This window comes from Oryctolagus cuniculus, chromosome 2 (genome assembly GCF_051225735.1).
Source record: "Oryctolagus cuniculus isolate XC-2025 breed Fujian yellow rabbit chromosome 2, ASM5122573v1, whole genome shotgun sequence".
Classification (NCBI taxonomy): Eukaryota; Metazoa; Chordata; class Mammalia; order Lagomorpha; family Leporidae; genus Oryctolagus; species Oryctolagus cuniculus.
The window spans coordinates 186896848-186917871 of NC_142868.1; the positions used below are offsets into that span (position 1 = coordinate 186896848).

At 60.0% G+C, this 21024-nt stretch overlaps 1 protein-coding gene across 2 annotated transcripts; it reads right to left on the reverse strand.

Moving 5' to 3' along the window:
• Positions 1-669: 669 nt before the first annotated feature.
• On the reverse strand, positions 670-11587 carry GDF7 (growth differentiation factor 7). Of its 2 annotated transcripts, none has more exons than XM_008254824.5 (2): positions 11089-11587; positions 670-8581 (listed from the first exon to the last, which is right to left on the reverse strand). In XM_008254824.5, exons 1-2 carry the CDS (start codon positions 11465-11467, stop codon positions 7623-7625), a joined length of 1338 nt encoding a protein of 445 aa, XP_008253046.5. In that variant the 5' UTR covers positions 11468-11587; the 3' UTR covers positions 670-7622. The 2 variants fall into 2 exon arrangements, with proteins under 2 accessions (XP_008253046.5, XP_089183916.1); XM_089327790.1 differs by lacking the exon at positions 11089-11587 and adding an exon at positions 9091-10710.
• Positions 11588-21024: the final 9437 nt, after the last annotated feature.

A 21024-nucleotide genomic window follows, 5' to 3' on the forward strand; every position in this document is an offset into this window, starting at 1 on the left:
TGCTGCATCTGGAGGAAAATCGGGTGTGGGGGCTGGGAAAGCCGCACAGAGCGCCTGCGGGCAGCCAGCCCTGCGCCTACCCACCTGGGAGAGGTGGTGACGCCTAATGCCTTGTCACTGAGCACGGGATCTCTGCACTTGTCTGAGAGGACCCAGCCAAGGCGCCCGTGGACTTTGCTCTAGGAAATCTGTCATTGGCCTTGGCGGAGGAAGCTGCTCCAGCAGGACCCTGGGACCACCTCTGGCGTGGACAGAGCCTTTCCCTGCAGCCGTGTTTGGAAGGACAACACTCGCTCTCCGGAAGTCACGACGCTTCACTCGCCCAGGGGATGTGTTCCACTGCATCCCGCCTCTTCTCCCCCTACCCCAGGCTTCAGCTGGTACCTTCCTGTGCAGACTTCACACAGCACGGATCTGCCTGCAGTGTCCTACAGTCTCCCGCCAGTCACCAGGACCCAGCATGCAGCGGCCCCGGGCTGAGCCGCCTCCCTCCACAGCTCCGTATCTGGGAGGCTGGGGTTTCCAGAGGGAATGGCCAGCCCCCTCATTTGAGTGCAGTCATTCCTAACACCTCAATGGCTGGCCGTGGCTCTTAGCTGTTGGACAGCAGGATAGACTGGGTAACAAAAGCCGACAAACACTTCTCCAAAGACCAGTCATGAGCAGTCATATGAATAAAATATTTAATCAACTTATCTGTACAAAATATTAAAACGGTTAATGAGGCGTATACAAGCCTGTTTAACAAATATATACCGCTATATAATAGTCAAGAAAAATAGAGATTGCTGTTTTACAGGTCATTTACATTTCAATATGTACAATCTATTTAAATTTGAGAATACATATACACATGGATTTATACCTGCCCTTGACGGGTTCCCTGCTAGCTGGCTGGGCGGCAAGGAGAAAGCCCAATCGAGTTCTGCCCTGGCCAAATCAGAGCTGGAAGACTGCCAACAAAGGGGATTTCAGTTTGCGTTAAATGAGTTTCTAAGACTTCTCCCCCTCCCCCACCCCCTACCCCCAGGCCAACTGGGAAACAGTGGGTGTCACTACAGAATGAAAGGGCCTTCTACTCCCACCCCCCCCAACCCCCAAATAATTAATTTTGTCTTTAGCCGCTGAGGGAACAGCGTGTAATTGAGCCTTGATGGTGTTACCATCGCTTTGAGTTTGGCCATTTCCTTAAAATCGCAGTATTGGAATCAGATTAAATCGGCCTCTTAAGCTGCAGGCTGCTCATGGCATGCAGACCCACTCGGGGCCTGCCCTGGACAGCGTCACGTCACGTCGCCTGCTGCTGCGGCAGTCCCGCAGCAACCTACACAGGGAGAGGAGCGGCTGCTTTGCTCACGCACGGGGAGGGAAGAAAAAAAAAAAACTTTCCAAACTTTTCAGGCCCCTCCACGGTCATCTGCCGCCTTGCAAAAAGTGCTTTACCTTTGCAGTGGGAGGGGTGCAGTGCTTCCAGTTCAGAAAGCCAAAGTGATTCAGTGGTGATTCTCTGTCAAAGAGGACAGAAAAGCTGTTTGCGCGAAAGTGTGGCATGAAATACAAAAGTAGAACCACTCTAAGGATGCTCCCGTTTGATCCGTGACGTATCCGAGGCAGAGAATGCCAGAGAAAATTCCCTCCTCCAGAGCCTCTGGGCCTGGCTTGAGCCGTGAGCATTTCCCAGCCAGAAGGCGTGCCCCAGCCCGCGCTTGCTGTCTCACCGCCCTGCATCCCCATTCGCCTTCTCCAAGCTCTCTCCCCAAAATGTAAGTTGCAAAGAAATAAACCCTGCCACCGGCACCCTCGCTCCCCAAGCCAAGGTGCTGCTGCCCCAGCCCACGAGGGAGACTAGGACCCCTGCACCGGTTCCTGCCCTTAGCAGATGTCACTCACTCAGCTCAGAAGATGAAGGCAAGGAAAGGCCCTGGACACACCTGGTCACGGCTTTCCAGACTCGTGCCATGGAAAACCTGCGGCGAGGGCAGCCCGTAGCCCCTGTGAGGGGTGGGAGAAGCCAGACTCCAAGGGAAGACCTGCGAGTGCTGTCAGGCTGTGCTTGGTCACACCTAACCATCACCACCTGCCGGACGCTGCCCCGCCCCACCTGGACGCCCAGGGAGTGTCCCAGCCTGTGGGCCTCTGAGCCCTCAGGTTTACTTCCCACTCAGCAGGGCTTTAATGAACCGGCCTTACTGGAAGTCCTGTCTTGGTCAGCCATGAGCAGGCCTCAGGCCCAGAGGGCGAAGCTGTGAGTCTAGATCCTGGCAGTTGAGCGCCCAAGGAGCCTCCCCGCACTACGGGCATCCCACGCCACCTCCAGATGCCGCCGTCTGCCGGGTGGACGTGTGGGGTGGCTCCACCAAGAAACCAGCGCTCGGCATCTCAGCTGGACCAGCCGCCACTGCACCGCGCCCCTGTGTGCCCACAACCCAAAACGCGGCCCAGAGGCCCAGCAGCTGGCTGTGTCCCTGCTCTTGGAATGTCAAGCTCTTCCTGGCTTTGGACGGCAGAGGAAGCGGCTCTGGGGGCCTCGGCACACAGCGCAGGCTGCGGGTGTGACTCAGGCCAAGGGTTCAATGACCTCACGCTCCTCAGCTCCATCCCCGCTGACCCAGGTGTGACCGCTGCCACTGCCGCCGCCATGATTGCCCCAAATCCACAGTTGCCGGGCCAAAGGCGAGCTGCTGAGTGCAGGCCAGCGTCAGGCACGGCCCAGGCTCCACAGGCTCCACAGCCACCGCAGCTGGGAACAGCTGGGCGCGTGCGCACCGTGAGCAGAGAGCATCCCTGAAGGCTGAGCAGATGCCTCCCAGCCCTCGGCATCGCCCTCCACTATGCAAAGGCGCCTGCAGCCCTGCCCCTGGAGCCCCCCACCCCTGAGAACAGGCTTCCCTCACCTGCAGCCCTGCTCAGCATCGCCTGTTTCCCGTAGCCCCCGAGAGGGGTGGGAGAAGCCAGACTCAGCTCAGTGCACAGGTGAGAATCCAGACCAGCACAAGGCCAGGAAGGACACTTGTGCCTCCCCCAGAAGGCCTTCCCCTTGCCCCTCAAAAGGCCAGGCTGCCAGAGACAAAGTATCTTTTTTGAGGCCTTTGGATGTGACTGCCCACGGCCACGTTCCAGGCCATGGAAAGGAAGGGCAAGAGGAAGAGAAGTTCTTCCGGCACCTGCCCCGGGGACCCCCACCCCCACCCTCAGGCCCAGACACGTCACGTTGGTGAGGAGGTCGGGACTTGATGGGCACCTAAGACAGCAGCCCACCTGGGGACAGTCCCAGGTCCCTGTCTGGCTGCCAACAGGGCCCAGCCGTCCCTTCCCTGTGCTGCCCCTACAGACGCACCAGCCGCAGGTGCCAACATTTCCCCAGCGCAGTGCCAGCCTGCGCGTGGCTCTGCTCACCACACCTGCGCAGGGTTAGCAGCGCGCCTCTGCTAGGGACACAGGATGTAAGCCTGGCTCTGGTGAGCTGAGCCCCCACCCGCCAAGGTCCTGCCCTCCTCTGCACCTGCCTTGCCCCAGACAGAAATCAAAGCAACATCTACAAAGCACCAAGAGTGCCCAGGAGTGAGAGGGACACACACACACACACACACACACACACACACCACTCTGGAGATGAGGCTCTGGGACTGGGCCAGATGCAATCACATTTTGAACCATCTGAGCGGGCTGTGGGGGGCACAGCAGAACCCTAATCCCTTGGGTGTTCATTTCTCAAGGCCAGAATGTGAAGGCAGCGTGGAAGTGACTGCCCATGGCTCTCCTCAGACCTCTGCCTGCAGAGCGGCCTCCCTCCAGGTGGGCGTGGGCCATGCTGTGAGGCTGTGAGGCTGTGAGGCTGTGAGGCTGTGAGGCTGTGAGGCTGTGAGGCTGTGAGGCGGGCATCCCTTGTGGGCGGGCACAAGCCAGTAGGGGGCTCAGCCTCAGCAGTGTTTCTGCCCACACACTCCCAGGGGCTTGGGACCACAGCGTACCTTCCTCTCTCCCTTCCTCAATCCACTCTCTGGGGGCAAACACGGGCCTTGGCTCTGTCTCAGGAGTGCTGCTTGGAGAGCCCTGGCCTTCCCAGCCCACCCGGCATCCTGAAGGAGGCCCCCTGGCGCGAGGCCCAGCGTGAGGGCCCTGCTTTCCAGGCCAGCAGAGGCCCGCGCCCCCAAGGGGCCGTGCTCTTGTGGGAACCTGCAGGGCTTACGGCGGGCCTGACGCAGCTGCAGCCCTTTCTCCTCTTTCCCCTGGCTTTTCTGCAGACCAGATTCAAGCCAGGGAGAGCTGGGCTTTTTCTGTGCACAGCCTGCTCTTGGAAACCGTTCAATTTTTCTTCCTGCTTTGGGAAGACAATCAGCGTGCAGTCCCGAGCCATTTTCTGCCGGGAGTCGGAGTGAGATTCCTGCCAGGATGAAGACCTTGTAGGATCTAACACGCTCCTTCCGTCCACAGGGTTATCCCCTCCCATCACTGCTGGAGGGCAGGCTCCTGCGACACCAGGAACCCAGCAGACAGGGCGATGTTACTACCCCCGCTTCATTACTGCACCCGGCTTCTACTGCACTCACACCTCCTGGCGCCCAGGGCACTTTAGCAAGAAGATGCCAAGAGGGCTGGTGAATGGGGAGCAAGCATATAGCAAGTGGCAACAAAGTCTCCCTCTCTGGAAGACCCAGCCCAGCTGCACAGGAAGCCAAAATTCAACCAGGTAGTTCTTGGGAGCTGTGGAAATGTCCACCTGCCGTGCAGGGATCCCCTCACCACCAGAGTTCTGCTCCTGGCAGTGGTGTCCAGCTGTCTTTGTGTCTGGCAGACCCAGCAGCAGCCCCCTTGGGCCCCAGCTGGCTTCCCCAAGCTCCCTGAGTAGGGATGCCAACCCCACTCACTCACAGGAAACAGTGGTTCAGATGATCTCAACTAGTAGTGCACAGTTCCCCCCACAAGATGGAAAACTGTGTGCACTTCAGCAGGGATGCTTCGGTGACCTCAGACGGGGTGGCTGCGCTACGCCGCTCGGTCTTGCCACACTTGATCCCTGCCTGCCGGGCGCTGGCTCTCCCGTCAGTGCTGACTGGACATTCCAGCAGGGGACTGCAGCGGAGCAACTGGGCTTGTGCTGGTCACCCTGGCCCGACACCCCTCTGCCTGTAGTACACACAGAGCGTGCAGCGTAGCTACCAAGCGTGGCGGGGCCACTTTAACCACGTCTGAGTGGAAGACACCTGTCTGCGCACATGGGGTTGCCCTCACCCTCCTGCTGTCGTCTAAACTGTGGGTTCCCCTCATAAGGACCGGCAGAGCTGGAGCAGGGCGCCCTGGCCCCTGGTGGCCCGGCAGCTCCACGGGAAATCCCAGACAGTGCTTTCACTCAGTGAGCAACGCCCCAGCCAAGGAACCATCACTGTCTAAGGACAGCACCCGATCCGGGGGTGCAGCCTGCACTCAAGACACAGGGACGCCCGCTTCCTGCGTCACTCACAGCTATCCCATCTAACCCCATCGCAAAGCACCAGGGGAAGGGGTGTGGCTTTGTTGGTTTTTTTTTTTCTATCCATAAAAAGCTCAGGATAAATCATGACATTTCTTCCCCCTCAAAATCGCTTTTCCTATTTGCTAAAAAAAGTATCAAAGTGTTTGCTTTTGGCCTACGACATGAAATACACTAGAATTTCTTCAAAGTCATGTTCAGCTATAGTTTTTCATTAACTTCCTTTTGAAACATTCTAGCACAACATTTAACATGTGGTGCCATTTTTAAAATAGTTCATTATGACAAGTATAAAAGCAATCACTCTTAAAAATCACCTTTTACCAAAAACAAAACAAAAACAAAAACAAAAACAAAAACAAAATAACAACAACAAAAAAAACTCTGCAGGCTTCTTTGGCAAAATCCACCAATTTGGGAATTCCCTTTGCCCACTTGTTGAAATAAGACTGAATTGTATGACAGTGGTCACTTTTTAAAAAATTTAATCTTTAGAGGGGTATTTCATGTTCCAGTTATTTATAGCCACTCAGATATAAATTCACACTTTAAGAAGGGGAGATTTTAATTTTAAGAATACATTTATATACCTTTTTCCCCTTTGCAGAATTCTACAGATGGAAAAGGACTCAGGCTGGGCTGTTAATAAATTAGCCGTATCTAAGTCTCTGGTCTCTCTCTAAGTGTAATCACTAAGAATTAAACTGCACGTAAGCTGTCCTGGACCTCAGCTCCCAGGGTGAGTGGAATTCACGCCTCTCTGAGACTCTGAGGGAGAAAGCCCAGCCTGGCATTAAAGGGAAGTCCCCAGGAGGGCTGCAGCCAGTTGCAAAGACGCAAACCGGGACAGGTGGAGTCCAGGTTTTTTCCCTTCCATCCACAAAGGGCCACAAAGGACTCCCAGGCATAACCAATCAAACACAACAACGAAGGCTGCTCACTCCTGCATGGCCAGAAACATCCCACCACCTGTCAGGCTTGGGAACATGGGGTGGGGGTGGGGGGGCCAGGACAGCTCTGCGTCCCACACTGAGCCCTGCCCAGCCTTCCTCCTGCTCTGCAGCTCTGGGTTGTGAGTTCCAGTCTGACAAAAGCTTCACTTCCCAATACTATCACAGTGCAGAAACTACAGCATCAACAGTGAACGCATGTGAACGCCAAGGCAGCCCTGACAGCTAAGCACATGTATGCCGCGCCTACCCGCAGACCAGCGCGCAGTCAGTCCTGGAGCGGCCCCTCCACACGAGGGCCCTGGGGGCCTCTTAGGAAACCCTGGCAGCTCTCTAGAGCCCGCCCCCTCCCCGTTCCCAGCCCCTGCCCTCGCTTCCTCCGCTGTGCCACCTCCCTGGGACCAGCCTGGGAGCTTGTGAACTTGGCTGGGACCACCACACCCTCAATGCCAAGTCAGGTCGTTGGGAGAGTCATTTTCTCTCTTTCTCTCTCTTTCTCTCTCTCTCTCTCTCCCAAATAAGAAAAATACCCCTTTGCACTCCAGATCATTCCCAATCGGAATCGATTTTTAAAAGGGGGGGGGGTGAGGGCCAGGGCTGACCTTGGCGGACATCTGGGAAGTTCAGCAACCCAGCCTTTCAGACGAAAACGCTCAAAGCCCAGGTGGGCGCCCTACTGGATTTCCGAAGTTCAAAGGAAAGAGATGCCTAGTGCAGGGATTCCTCCCCAGAGTGAAAGCTCCGTCCGCCGCAAGGCAGACCTCCATAAAGAACTAACAGCCCTTCGGGGAACCCCGGGGTGCAACGCCCGCAACTGGGCCTGCAGCGGGGCCTCGCTCCACACCCCTCCACAAACACGCAACCGAGCACCCCACTCCGTCAGGGAACCCACCCTGCAGCCGCCACCGTTCCAACCCGTTTCTACCCGATTTTTGCAGCCTGTGGCTGCAACATCAACACCAGCGGCCCCCTCTAGCGAAAGCGGGCACTGGGCTCAACGCAGGAGCGATCTGTCGGTGAAATACGCGCTGCCGTGCCGTTCGGAAGCGGCGGGCCGTCTCTTCCCAAGGCTGTCGGACGCTGTCCACGGCAAGTGCGTGAGCGAGTGAGCGAGTGTGTGGGTGTGAGTGCGAACGCGCGCGCTCCAGTGCGCGCTGGGTCACAGTCCCACGCGCACGGCGGGCCAACCGGCCTGGCCCACGCTACCTGCAGCCGCACGCCTCCACCACCATGTCCTCGTACTGCTTGTAGACCACGTTGTTGGCGGCGTCGATGTAGAGGATACTGATGGGGCTGAGGCGCGCGGGCACGCAGCAGGAGGCCGGCGCCGCATCCGGCGCCATGGAGTTGAGCAGCGTCTGAATGATGGCGTGGTTGGTGGGCTCGAGGTGCGAGCGCAGCGGGAAGTCGCACACGCCCTCGCAGCGGTACGCCTCGTAGTCCAGCGGCGCGATGATCCAATCGTCCCAGCCCAGCTCCTTGAAGTCTACGTGCAGCGGTTTCCGGCTACAGCGGCTCCGGCTCCTGCGCCCATGGCCCCGGCCCGCGCCCCCGCCGCTGCCCTGCGCCGCGCGCGTCCCGGTTAGTGCCGTCCGCCGCCGCCTGCGACCGCCGATGGCCACCCTGGACGACGCGCCGCCAGGTCCCGGGTCCGGCGGCGGCTCCGCGGCCAGAGAGGCCCCGAGCGCGCGGGCCTGGGCGCGGATCTCCCGGAACAGGCTCTCCTTCCTCTGCGTGCGGGAGGAGACTACGAGCAACGCACGCTCCTCCGCCGCCGCGCCGCCGCGCCAGCCGAAGCCCAGCAGCCTCACTGCCAACGGGCTCCGCCCCGGGCCGGCCACTGCGCGCAGCAAGAGACAGAACGCGCGGGTGGCTCGCGACTCCCGGCGGTGGCGCCGCACGGCGTCGGCCACGTCGAACACCTCCCAACGCGCGCCGTCCAAGGGCTCGGCGGCCCGCGAGTGCAGCAGGCGCGGGGCGCGGGCGGCGCCCGGGCACGTGGACAGTAGCAGCAGTGTCGGCGGACGCGTCGCAGTGCCAAGGTCGGGCTCCGGCGACTGGCGACGCAGCACGCGCAGCTCGGCGCCCACCACCTCGTCGGCGTCGGAAAGACTGGACACGTCGAATAGGAAGCTCTGGCCGGTCTCGGCCGCCGACTCGTCTGGAGGGGACCGGCAGAAATAAAGAGAGAAAGAGCGCAGTGAGAGCGAGGCCCGCACTCCCCGCGGCGGGGCCTCCAAGCGCAAATGGCCCAGCCGCGCGGTTAGCGGGAGTAAGGCCCGGTGGGCCGGTGCCCGTCCCCGCGTCCCGAGCCCCGCCGGATCCCCGTAGCCTGGCCCAGAGCACAGCGAGCATTCTCCCCGACTCTCAGCACCGGGGCTTTGGCTCACGGAGCCGAGCGTCCCGCCACCGAGACAACCAGACACCGCACAGCGCGGGACCGCGGGACCAAAAGCTCACGCTGCACCTGGGAATAAGGCTTCAGGCCGCGGCGTCCAGCCTCAGAGGCATGAGTTTGACCCTCAGAGTCAGGGGATGGCCTTCCCTAGCGAAGTGGACAGAAGTCGCGCGCCGCTTGCTGCGCTCACGCGCTGCAAGAGAGCTGCTCGTCCAGTCCGGGCTGTGCGCAAACTCGAGTCTTGGGGCCCGAAAGCTCTGCTCCTACGCTACCTGTCTTCCCCCAACCCGGCCTTGACATCCCCGCCAGGCACGCTCTCCCTTGCCGGCGGGGCCGTTCGAGGCGTCTACCAGGGAGCGCGTCCCTCCAGGGCGACCTAGGAGAACTGAGGCCCAGACAGGGGCCAGGCTCCCCCGCCTCCGCATTGGGCGCCCCTGGTCGCGCTTACGACCCCCAGGCTCGGCTCCTCCATCTGTTCCCGTGGCCTCGGGAGGAGGGGGAGGGTCGGCCAAGGACCGCAAGGGATCTTCTCGTTAGGGTTTGAGGCAGCGCAGCAATGAGGGCAGCGGGCCGAGCGAGGTCTCCCTCCAGGCGCCTTCCCTCCGTTGTAACTTATCTCGGGCTTGGGTTTTTATTTCTGGTCTTGGGCTTTTTTTCCCCCCTTTGGGGGCTCAAGTTGGGGGGAGGTTAAAATTCCACCAAGGAAGAGATAAGGAACTCCCTTTGAAGGAGGTCATATGGTTTCGTTTTGCCCCAAACTCGGAGAGACTGCGGACTCCCCACCACCACCATAGGGGATTTGCTGACCAACCGAGGAGCCAGGCGCTGATGCCTGAGGTCCCAGGTCTGGGCCCTGTGTATTGGCCTCTGGGGACCTCATGCAGCCCTCTCCAAGCTGAGGCTCCGCGTGCACTCCCCGTCCTCGCTTTCTCCCAGGGCTCTCTCTGCCCCACCAGCAGCCACGATATCCTCTCATTGAGGCAGAACGGAGAGGTGGTCTCCCCAGCTTTGCCAGCCTGATAGAGCTCCCAGAGAAGGACTTGGAGACCGCAGCATGGTAGACCTAGGGCACACGCCCCCTCTCCTGCAGCTGGGAGCTGGGAAAGAAGGTCAAGGCTGAAGCCTTCCCTGGTCCTGTGCTCCAGGGCCAGGCTTTCCCAGTGAGTACCCCAGCATCCAGCCCAGGGGCCATGTCAGACCCTGGGAGAATGTGTGATGGGTCCAGGGGAACCATGGGGCCCAAGAGGAGGCTGTGTGTGCACAGGCACCCTGTGTATGGTGGTGCTGGGGTGGGCCATTTGAGCCAGGCATGTCCTCTGCTGCTTTCCTGAGCTGGGACTCCAGGTGTGCAGCCTGCAGTGGCCGCCAGTGCCAGGGTTGGTCTCAGACCCAGGCGCTTACTCTCCAGGCGGCTTTGCCTTTCTTTCCCTCCCGCCTTCCTGGGTCTCTGGCTGGACAGAATTAAGGCCAAAATTACTTGCATTTCCGCCTGAAATTAGTTAAATTTTCCCTATCTGTCTGCTTTAATGACTTCAATGGAAATTAATAAAATCCAGATGACACACAGCAAAACCACCATGCGGCCTCACCCACGTCCTACCTTCGCAGGGCCCAGGGCAGGGTGAGGTGGGGCGCTCGGGGCAGAGAGGCCTGCGTTCCTGCCCACACAGGGTCTTGCACCGCTGGCTCTCCGGGGGCCCAGCGCAGGAGCAGGCACCCGGAGCCACAACTTCACACACCAGCCCCCAACCCGGCCCCAGCCTGCTGAGGAAGGCTCCTCATATCTGCTGATGCCACCAGCCTCTCCAAGCCCTGTAGTCTCTGGGCTCCCCCCAAGTTGGTGTGGCTCCACGGGAGAGCTGCGAGGACCGCCGTGAGGAAGCAGCCGCCGCCACCATCCCCGCGCAATCCCCCTCGGCGGGACCCCCCCCCCCCCAAGTTCCTGCTCCTGCCCATCCTTCTTTTCTGATGGCTCTGGGTCCTGGGCAACTCCAGCTTCTTCCCCCCAGGAAGCAAGGGGGACCCGCGGGCCGATAGGGCCAGGGCAGCCCGGCAGAGAAGGGACGCGCTCGGGCCGGGGCCCCCGCGAGATGCGCGCGCGACCCGCGCTGCTCTGGCGCGCGCTGGCCTGGGCGAAGGTGCTTTCTAACAACTGAGGCTGGGAGCCGCGGCGCCACGGTCCCGATTGGGATGGAACCGGGGCACGGCTCCAGGGCTTGTCTCAGCCCTGGACCCGACGGGATGGGCTGGCGCTGGGCAAACCTAAGTACCTTGGGTAGCCTGGTCCGCGAAGCCGGTGATGGTGTCCGCGCGGCTGTGGCCCGAGACGGAGGCGGCGGCCACCCCGGCCTGAACCCTCCCGGCCAGGCTCCGGTAGAGCGACATCATGAAGTGGTGCGGCACCACCGAGCCGTTCCTGAAGCTGGAGCCCGCGGCGCGGCGCGCAGCGCCCGGGACGGCCGAGGCGCCCGCAGCCCGGACGAGGGTCCGCCCGCCGCTGCCGCCGCCGCCGCCGCCGCCGCCGCCCCCCGGGTTCCGGACCGGCCCTGCCCCCGCCGCTCGCAGCACAGCGGCCGCTTCCAGCCCGTCGCGGGGGCGGCAGGCGCTCAGCAGCCAGAGGCACAGCGCGGCGGCGGCGCTCAGGTCCATGGGCTCCGTGGGCCGGCCAGGCGGGCGGCGCGGGCTCCGTGGCTCCGGGAAGTCCCCCGGCGCCTTTTGAACATAGTGTTTAATAATGGGGGAAGTGTGCGCAGCAAGCCGCGGCCCCCCCTCCTCGCCCACCCCACCCCCGCCCGGCGCCCGGAGCAGCGCCCCCTGCTGAACGCTCCGGTGGCAGCGCGGCGCCCCTTACTCGGGCCTAAGGCGAGTCCAGGGCAGGAGCCGCCTCCCCCACCGCCGCAGCCCCCTAGCCCTGGGGGCGGCACCAGCCCCCGGCTCCCGGAGAGACCTAGGGCGCCCCGCCTCCCTCCCCAAGGCAGTGCGGCCCCCGGCCCCGCCCGCGTGCGCCCAAGACCTGCGCGCCCGCTTCGGTTCGCAGCTTGGGGCACCGCGCGAAACCGCCCCGCTGCGGAGAAGCCCCCGCCCAGTCCCCGCGCCTACTCCGCGGGGGCTGGGACCGCCAGAGGTGGGGCCGCGGCAGGACTCGGCCCCGCGCGCCCAGAGGCCGCCTGGGCGTGAAGGGAGGCCACGAAGGCGCCGTTTCCATCCCTGAATTCGCACCCCGACGCAGCCCCCCGAGGATCGCGGCGCGCGGTCCCCGCCAGGCAGGGGATTCGCAGGGAAGGAAGAGCCGGCGAGCGGCTGGGGGCGCGGGCCGGAACGCGACCACGGCGGGGACCGGCCTTCGGGGAGGAAAGCTGGGCGTGGAATTTGCGCTGAAGCCGGAGCCAGGCTCTTCGAGGATCTCGGCAGCGGCGAAGGCAGCCCCCGGGGCGATGAGAGGACTGCAACTGAGCCCTGCGCGGTGGCGCGCGGAGGCCGACGGCGGTCGCAGGTGGAGACCTTCCGCGCCAGCCCGCGGGAACGCGCGGATGCGGCTGGAGCCGGCAGGCGAAGAAGAGCCCCGAAGTGACACCCTCGGCTTTCCTTCCCCCGTGACGGTCACGGAGCGCAGCCGGCGTGCGTGGACGGGAGACCCCGCGGTGAGGCGCGCGCGCGCACACACACGGCCGGGAGGGACCACCTGAGCCAGCTCTGGCACCGTGGCCGCTTCCTCCCAAGCGAATTCCTCAACACCACAGTTTGGGCCACCGCGGGGACGCGGCACGCTCTCGGTCCTGGGAGAGGTGTGGGGCTGGAAGGAGAAGCCAAGCTGACCCCCGGGCCTACTTGGAGGAGAAAGGTCCAAGGTTAGCGTGGGAGAATGAGCGCGAGAAGGACTGATGACCTGGGCCAGGGTCCACGCTGCCAACCCCGAGGGGCTTCAGGGTGCCGGGAGGCGCGCGCCTTGGGAACGAAGCACGGGCTAAGGCTAAGCCATGGGCACGCGCGTCGCTCTGCTGGTGCGAGCACGTGTTGGAACCGTCACAGGCCGGCTGAACTGGCGTCTGTGCCCTCACTGGCCTCCTTTGCCCTGTAACCACGCAAGAGGCGTGGGCTGGAGTCAGTGGGCCTGGTTCCGGGTGGACTTTGACCTGTAAGGATGTCGACATCAGTCTCCCCAGCTGTACTACAGTGGGAGAGAATGGGCTGGTCTGGGCACAGGCCTGGCCCAGCAGGTGACACTCCTGCCCTGAGGCCCCCTTGGGGTGAGGGAAGCAATGACCGGGGTTGTGCTCTTGCTGTCCTGGTGGGTGTAGGCCGCCTAGTGCCACTGAGACAGAATTGCCTCCTGTGTGAAAGGGGAGGATTCCCCCTGCGGGAGGTTTGTGTGCAGCCAAGAGAGCAGGCTGGTGCGACGCGCCACCCCCAGGCTGCTGTGGGTGCTGGGTGCTCATGGCCCAGCGAGCAACTTTTGAACACACTACCTGGAGTGGGGATGGGGCGATGCTGGAGTCCCTGCCCGAGAGCTGGGCGGGCCCAGACAGGACCCACCTGTGTTTCTTCACCTGGACAGGGAAAGCCATCATTCACACATCCCCTTATAGTCCCTTCTATCCAGTCAATGCTTACCGCCAGCGACTCTTCCAGGAGTTGTGAAACCAACAGGACAAACACACGGTGCCTTAGCTTGGGCAGGAGAGACAGTAAACAGCAGGCACTTAACATGTGTTAGGCTGTCAGGTGGCTCAGAGTCCAGCATGGGGATAAAACAGCGCTGGGGTTTTTCTGAGCAGCGGAAGAACACTGAATGGTTACATTTACAAATTACAAATGGTTACATTTGTCAGCCCTGGGATGCCATTTCTGTCTGGTGACCGCTGTATCCTGTGCGGGGGTACTATCATTCTCATTGTATAGGAAAGGAAAGTTGAGACACAGAGACATTCAGCGGCTTGCCCAGAGTCACCCGGTGAGCGGCAGAACCTCCGTCACCAGCTTTGGGCTTCTTGCAACTCAAGGGACAGGAGCGCGAGGGGCCTTTGTCTGCCAACCCCAGTGGAGACACGGAGTGTTCCTGCCTCTCCTCTCCAGCTCTCTGGGAAAACAAAACAAAACAAAAAAGCTGCGTTCTTTCTTCTTTTTAATTTTCGCTTGTTTGTTCTTTGAGAAAGAAGGAAAGAGATGGAGAACCCCCCCCCCACACACACACACACTCAGGGTCACTTCCCAAATGCCTGCAATGGCCGGGGCTTGGCTGGGCTAAAGCTCAGAGCTGGGAACTCAACCCAGGTCTCCCATGTGGGTGGCAGGGATCCAACTGCTTGAGTGTCACCTGCTGCCTCCCAGGGTGTGCATTAGCAGGAGGCTGGAGCCAGGAGCCGGAGCAGGTGCGGAACCCAGCCACTGCAGTGTGGAGTCTTAACAGCCCGGCTAAGCCCCCCATGCCCTGTCTTCGCAGAGAAATGAGCTCGGGTCAGAGGGAAGACAGAAAGTGGTCCCAGGGGCTCACAACACCTGCCGTGGAAAACAGTCTCACACCAGCAGCAGGGCCTGCCTGCGACCCAGGTCTCCAGATGCCCTGCCCAGGGCCTCCCAAGGCGCATGGGCGAACATCCACCCATTCGCATGGAAGATGGTGCCTTCACTGTGGACGGAGAGAGGTGAGACCAGGAGTTCACCACCGCTTACTCCGTGCAGCTCAGGCCCTCCCCAGAACAGGCGGCCCTTGCTGGGCCCCCAGTCCAGCCCAGCTCAGGCCTGCTGGGGCCTCCCTCTTGGGGGCATGGGGAGCCGCTGGTCCACAGGTTGGACAGGAGAGAGGTGGACCTCCTGGCCTGGAGACCTGGAAGCTCAGTGTGCAGGAATTCCTTCATCCTCGGGACCCGAGGCCAGGAGGCCCTGGCGTAGAGGGCGGGGGTGGAGCTCAGAGAACCTGGGAGAAAATGGGGGCCCGAAATTCCAACTGCAGTTCTTCATCGCCCTGACAGCCATCCCGAGCCCCCAGACCTCCAGCTCTGTCAGAGAGAGGAGGGGAGACTGGCTCCCACAGCCGCAGGAGGGAGAGGCAGCCTGGCTGGTCCCAGAAGCTCCCCAGAGAGCACTCGGCTGCTCACCCATCTCCTGCAGGTCAAGTCCCTGGTTCAGGTCATGGACTCCCAGTGGTGGGTCACCCAGGCCAGCCTGGATCATGATGAAGTCTCCCCAGGCTGTGCTTGCACCCCCACAGTGACGGGGAGCTGTGTCCCAGGCCGCCGTCTGATAATCTGTGTGGGCCACCCCTTGGCTGAGGGGCGCCATCCTGACATCTGGATTCATGCCACTTCGGAGGGCACACCTGGAGCCTGCCAGCTAGAGCCACATCACCGTGTCTTCCCAGCTCCTCAACGAGGGGCAGCCCGAGCGGCAGCCTGCTCAGCCTTGCACAGGCTCTCCTGCCACAACCACACACCTGGCTCTGCTGACAGAGCTCTGGGGTCCCTCGGAGCCGGCCTGCTTGGCACCCAACATTGTCACCATGGGGGGCCAGGCAACCAATGACTGGTGATTGGCAGCCTGGCACCACAGCCCGAATGGGACCAGGAGTCCTGCGTGAGATGCTGGGTCTTGCTCTCTGCAGCAGCCCGAGGGCCTCTCAGCTCTGCTCCGGGCCCCCTGTGGTGCAGCCTGGTGCGCTTCAGCCTGCACGCTGTCCTCTCTGGGGCTACGTGGGACCCAGGGACCCTGCAGCTGTGCGCTATGTTGGAACAAGAGGCTGGAGCTCCTGAAAGTCAAGAGACATGGGTTCAAATCGTGCCTCTAACCTGGGGCTGCAAACCCCTCACCCTGCCTGACTCTCGAGCCACAGATGTAGACTGAGTCTGGCAGTCAGGGTTCACTGAGGGCCCAGCCCGCCCGCCAGGGAACGATGGAGAGAGTGTGAGGAGGGGTCCGCTGCCAGGCGCCTGTTCCCCACCTGGACCCAGCAGGGCCTCCAGCCTTTCTGACTCAGAGGTGGAGAGATGGCAGGGCTCTGGGGAAGGTCTCCGCATAGGGAGGGCGGGAACGCATCACCCTCGGCCTCTGGGGATGCTAGTCTCTGCTGGGCTGGGCATGGCTGCTGCTGTCCACGGCGGCGGAGCTGGGAAGATTCCAGCGGGCTCTCGCTCAGCCCCCTGCGATGCCCAGGGCAGGACTTCCTCAAGCTCAAGGAATTTCCCATGCTCAACCCCTGGCTGCCCCCCCGCCACGGTTACCCCGGGCAACAGCTGTGGCATCCACAATGGGGTCGGTGCAAGCCGGGCCCCAGGCCACTGGACATGACCTGCCTGCGTGCCCCAGGCCGCCAGGTTGGGGAGGGGAGGCAACCGAGAAGAAGGGAGAAGAGCCCAGGAAGCTTTCTAAGAGGAACATGTCAGTCCTGGGGGTTTGGGACAAGCGGCTGCGGGCTGGAGGACACTGCCATCTGCTGGTCATTTCTTGTAACAGCACCACGGTGTGTCCGAACCTCTTGCCTGCTGACCAGGTAGGGGACAAGACAGAAATGAGTTTCCAGGGCTCTGCAGCGAGGGAGCCCACCTGGTACTGTAAGGTGACCTGGGAGAGGAGGGCACAAGAACCTCCTGCTTTGACTCATTTTTATGTGAAAAAGCAATAGATACTCGGGGGGGGGGGTCTTCATTATCAGATATCAAAATAAACTAATTCCTGGGAGCCAGACTGACAGAACACAGGAACAGAGTAGAGAATCCAGAAGCAAATGACAGCGTTTCAGAGTATTTGGAATATAATAATGGTGACAGTGACAGTGAGGGGCATGAATTGTTCCGTGGGATTTACCAGTGTAAATTTACCAGGGATTTACATGCCCTGATGACATATGTAGGGGCAGTACGGCTGTTGTTGAATGACATTGATCACAATCAATTCCTAGTGAACAAAAGAACAGGTTATAGAAAATGAAACCATATTGGGAAAATCTGGAGAAAATAAGTGAATATATGTATGGTCTGGGTAAATATCATTTCACTTCACAAATCATCTAAAGTAGGGGCTGGCATTGTGGTGGAGCAGATAAAGTTGCTCCAGTATCCCATTTGGGCTCCAGTTGGAGTCCCAGCTGCTCCACTTCCAATCCAGCTCCCTGCTAATGTGCCTGGGAAAAGCAGTGGAAGATGGCCCAAGTGCTTGGGCCCCTGCACCCACATGGGAGACCTGGCTCCTGGCTTTGACCTGGCACAGCCCTAGCTGTTGTGGCCATTTGGAGAGTGAACCAGCGGATGGAAAATCGCTGTCAGGGCCGGCGCCATGGCTCACTTGGTTAATCCTTCGCCTGCAGTGCCGGCATCCCATATGGGCGCCGGTTCTAGTCCTGGTTGCTCCTCTTCCAGTCCAGCTCTCTGCTGTGGCCCGTGAGTGCAGTGGAGGATGGCCCAAGTGCTTGGGCCCCTGCACCCACATAGGAGACCATGAAGAAGCACCTGGCTCCTGGCTGCAGATCGGAGTAGCACGGGCCATAGCGGCCATTTGGGGAGTGAACCAACAGCAGGAAGACCTTTCTCTCTGTCTTTCTCGCTCACTGTCTAACTGTCAAAAAAAAAAAAAAAAAAAAAGAAAGAAAGAAAGGAAGAAAATCGCTGTAACTCTGCCTTTCAAATAAATAAATAAATGTTTTTTTAAATAACCAAAAGTAATATTCATTGTTGGGACTTCATAGAATTCTCAAAATGTGAGTGTAAAAGATTTGGTAAGCAGTGGCAGGTACTTGGCACAGGAATTGAGGCGCCACGTGGAATGCTCACATCCCATATCAGAGCCTGGGTTTCAGCCCCGACTCCGCTTCTGCTCCCGCTTCCTGCTAATGCCCACTCTGGGAGGCAGCAGGTGATGGCTAAAGTGCCTGGGTCCCTGCCACCCACATGGGAGCCCTCCATGGAGTTTCTGGGCTCCTGACCACAGCCTGGCCCAGCCCTAATTATTTAAGACCATTTAGGAAGACTCTCTCTCTCTCCTCCCTATCTCCCTTCTTTCCTCTCCTTCTCCCTCTTTCTGCCATCTAAAATAAAAATGAAATAAATAAACATTTTTTAAAAAACAGGATTGACCTTCACCCAATGATACAACTTACCATCACCAACCGTAGGGGAAATTGGCACCAGGTGTGCCGATGCGATTCCCTTCCCCCACCCACCCAGTGCACTTTCCCTGCTGGTGATTCGCCTGCGTCTAACCCCAAGAAGCAACCAGAATCCAAACGCAGGACTATTCTGCTGGACACATGTGAACTCTTCGGAGTCGGCAGTGATCAGCGAAGATGCGTGCGGAACTGTTTTAGAACAAAGGAGACTAAAGGGACCCAGGGATTGAACTCGGTTAGAGTCCTGAGTCGGGGCACGAGGTGCGATGCCTGGGGAAGCAGTGGGAAGTAACTATGTTGCCGAGCAGTGGGAGAGGGGAGCGTGCAGGGTACAGTGGTCGATAGCGTTGCACTGCTCCCTGGTTCCTGAGCACCCTCAGGGCACCCTCACGTGGCTGTGAGGATGCAGAAGTGTTGGGATGTCTTCAACCACCTCTCACCTGTCTCAGGGGTGGGAGGACTCGCAGAAACAGAGAAAGAGCGCGCCATCTGGCCTCCCAGGCCTGCCTTCAGCACGGATCCTGCCAGGTGGGCTTGGCCAGAATCCTCTGGGCCTTGCTGTTTCCCTTTTGTTGTTTTCCAGGCGCTGACCCCCACCGCTCCTTGATGGCAACACCCACTGGCCGGTGCTCTACTGGGAACTGACGCCAGTTCTCTGCTGCGGTAGTCGGCAGTCGCGTCTCTTCTCGCCGTTGCTGTCCAGGCCTGGTCTCTGCCTGACACTGCCTCTCCTACCTGATGCTCCAGCCTTGCTGGAAGCGGCTCCCCACACCCAGTCCCCTCCCTGAAATCCCCTTGTCCCTGTGTTTCTCTCTTACTTCTTCTCGGGGACCAAATGTAAATGCTTTGCATGGCAGCCGTTCCTTCAGGGCCTCCTGCCCCACACCTGCCTTTCCAGCCCCACAGGTACATTTCTGGTTCTCCAAGACGCCCTGGCTTTGCGTCACTGCCTGTCTCATATCTTTCTCTACCCCGTACGGAGCAGTTTTTATGTGAGCAGTTTACAACTACAGCAGCAAGAACTCTGTTGCAGAAAAACCCACTTAGACTGGCTTAGGCACTCATGCAAGACACCTGGAGAGAGAGACTAGAGATGGTTTGGTAGTGTGTATGACATTGGATTCCCCAGGCTCTTCTGTCTTTAATGTGTAAGCCCCAAACTCATGGTTATGCCTCATACTCACAATATGGCTGCTGTGTCACCAGAATTCTATCCTATTTGTGGAAAGCAGACAAGGAAAGGGCAAAGAGTTTTCTCTACCAAGGAAAACCCTCCACAGGGACTTCTGCATATATGGACAGAATCCTGTCATTTGGCCCCTTCTAAATGTAAGGGAGAAGCTGGGTTTTACCATCCCAACCTCTTTGGTAGTGAAAACAAGAGGAGGGGGCCAGCACCGTGGTGTAGCAGGTAAAGCCACCACCTGCAGTGCCAGCATCCCATATGGGTGCTGGTTCGAGTTCCAGCTGCTCCACTTCTGATCCCACTCTCTGCTATGGCCTGGGAAAGGAGCAGAAGATGGCCCATGTCCTTGGGCCCTGCACCCACGTGGGAGACCCTGGCTTCGGATCAGTTCAGCTCAGGCCATTGCAGCCATCTGGGTAGTGAGCCAGTGGATGGAAGATGTCTCTCTCTCTCTCTCTCTCTCTCTCTTCTCTACCTCTTTGCAACTCTGCCTTTCAAATAAATAAATAAATCTTAAAAAAAAAAAAAAAGAGGGAGGCCATTGGGAATAGCTTTTGTTTAACTAGTCTACATGCCTGCCATGTATTTCCTCTTGTTTCAGTTGCATTTTATCTCATATTCCTTTTACAACAAATTAGTTTCTGGTATACCCATTTCACCAGTGAGAAAATCAAGGCGCAAGGGGGCATAACACCTAGTTTTCATGGCCTGGACTACCTCTTGGAAGGATTCCTTGTATGCCCCAACACAGGCTGAGTTAGTTATGTGCCCTCCACTGAGCACCCGCGGTACCCAGGGCCTGCACCTGTGTCCCAGTCTCCAGAGGTCCCTGGGCAGTCTTCGGGCCCCACTAGATGCACCTGTGTCTCCTTCTGCCCCCATCCCGGCCCCCGGGGCCTGGCGAGGTACCAGGCCCAGAGCTGTGCCCATGAGCGTTTGTTGAGTGCAAGCCCGGTGATGGCCCTGCTCTGTGTGGGGGTGCCCAGACCCCAGGAGCTCAGCCCACAGCATCATATTAAGAGATGGGGATAAACCGGGTGCTCCCCAGGACACAGCCCCTCAGGAAGCCAGGGAGTTGTCACAGCAGGGCTTGGCCAGAGCTCATTCACCCTGGGGACTAAGTTTGCCTCCCACGGACCACACTGCCCCCTGGTGGACACGGCGGCCTGGCGCAGTCCACCCAGGGCAGCAGGGCAGGAAGGAACAGAACGCGTCGTTTGCAATGTGGTTTGTGTTACTGTGGCCTCAGCCGTGGAAGGGGTTCCTCGAGTTAAGCAGCAAGCAGAAAATATCAGATTTTGAGCCCACATTCCATGCATTGTGTCCAATTACGCACTGGAGAGCAGAAGGGGATCGCTGTCTTTCACAGGGCGCCGGCTTATTCCGGGCAGGCACCAGGTGCGCCGAGGGCGCCTGTGCCCCACGCCCGGCACAGCAACCGGCAGAGGAACCGGGGTGAGGCGCACCTCGTGTGCTCACAGGGTACAGGCGAGCTCCGGCCCCAGCAGCGCTGGGGAGGCCCCAACTTTGCAGCCCTGCTTATCGCTGGCCTCCCTGTCCGTCTCCTCCGCGGGCTCCCCCCAACCCTCAGCGCTCACTGTCTTCTTGCCGCCCTTGATTCCCACATCTGAGTCGGCAGCCCGGGTTCGGTTCCCTGGGGCCAATCGTCCCCATAGCCCCAAGCCCTCAAACACCACCGGTCGGAAACAGAACTCACAACCTCACCAAAAACCTGCTCTCCCCCGGGTGCCCAGCCGAGAGAACAGCGCCGCGGCCCAGCCACTGGCAGGGCGGAGCCACAGCTGCGTTTCGACTCCTCCCACCCGCCCCTCCCACGCTGGAGTCTGGACCCACCCCTTCCCTTCCGTCTGTCTCCTCACCTGTCTCCTCCTCACCTGGGCAGCCGTCCCTCCAGCCTCTGCCACC

Bases quoted from the DNA above. Each gene is read 5' to 3' on its own strand.
- GDF7 (XM_008254824.5), bottom strand. From the start codon at position 11,467: ATGGACCTGAGCGCCGCCGCCGCGCTGTGCCTCTGGCTGCTGAGCGCC. The intron at 8,582-11,088 runs GTACTTAGGTTT...GGTCCCCTCCAG, and splicing joins CGCGGACCAGGCTACCCAAG to ACGAGTCGGCGGCCGAGACC.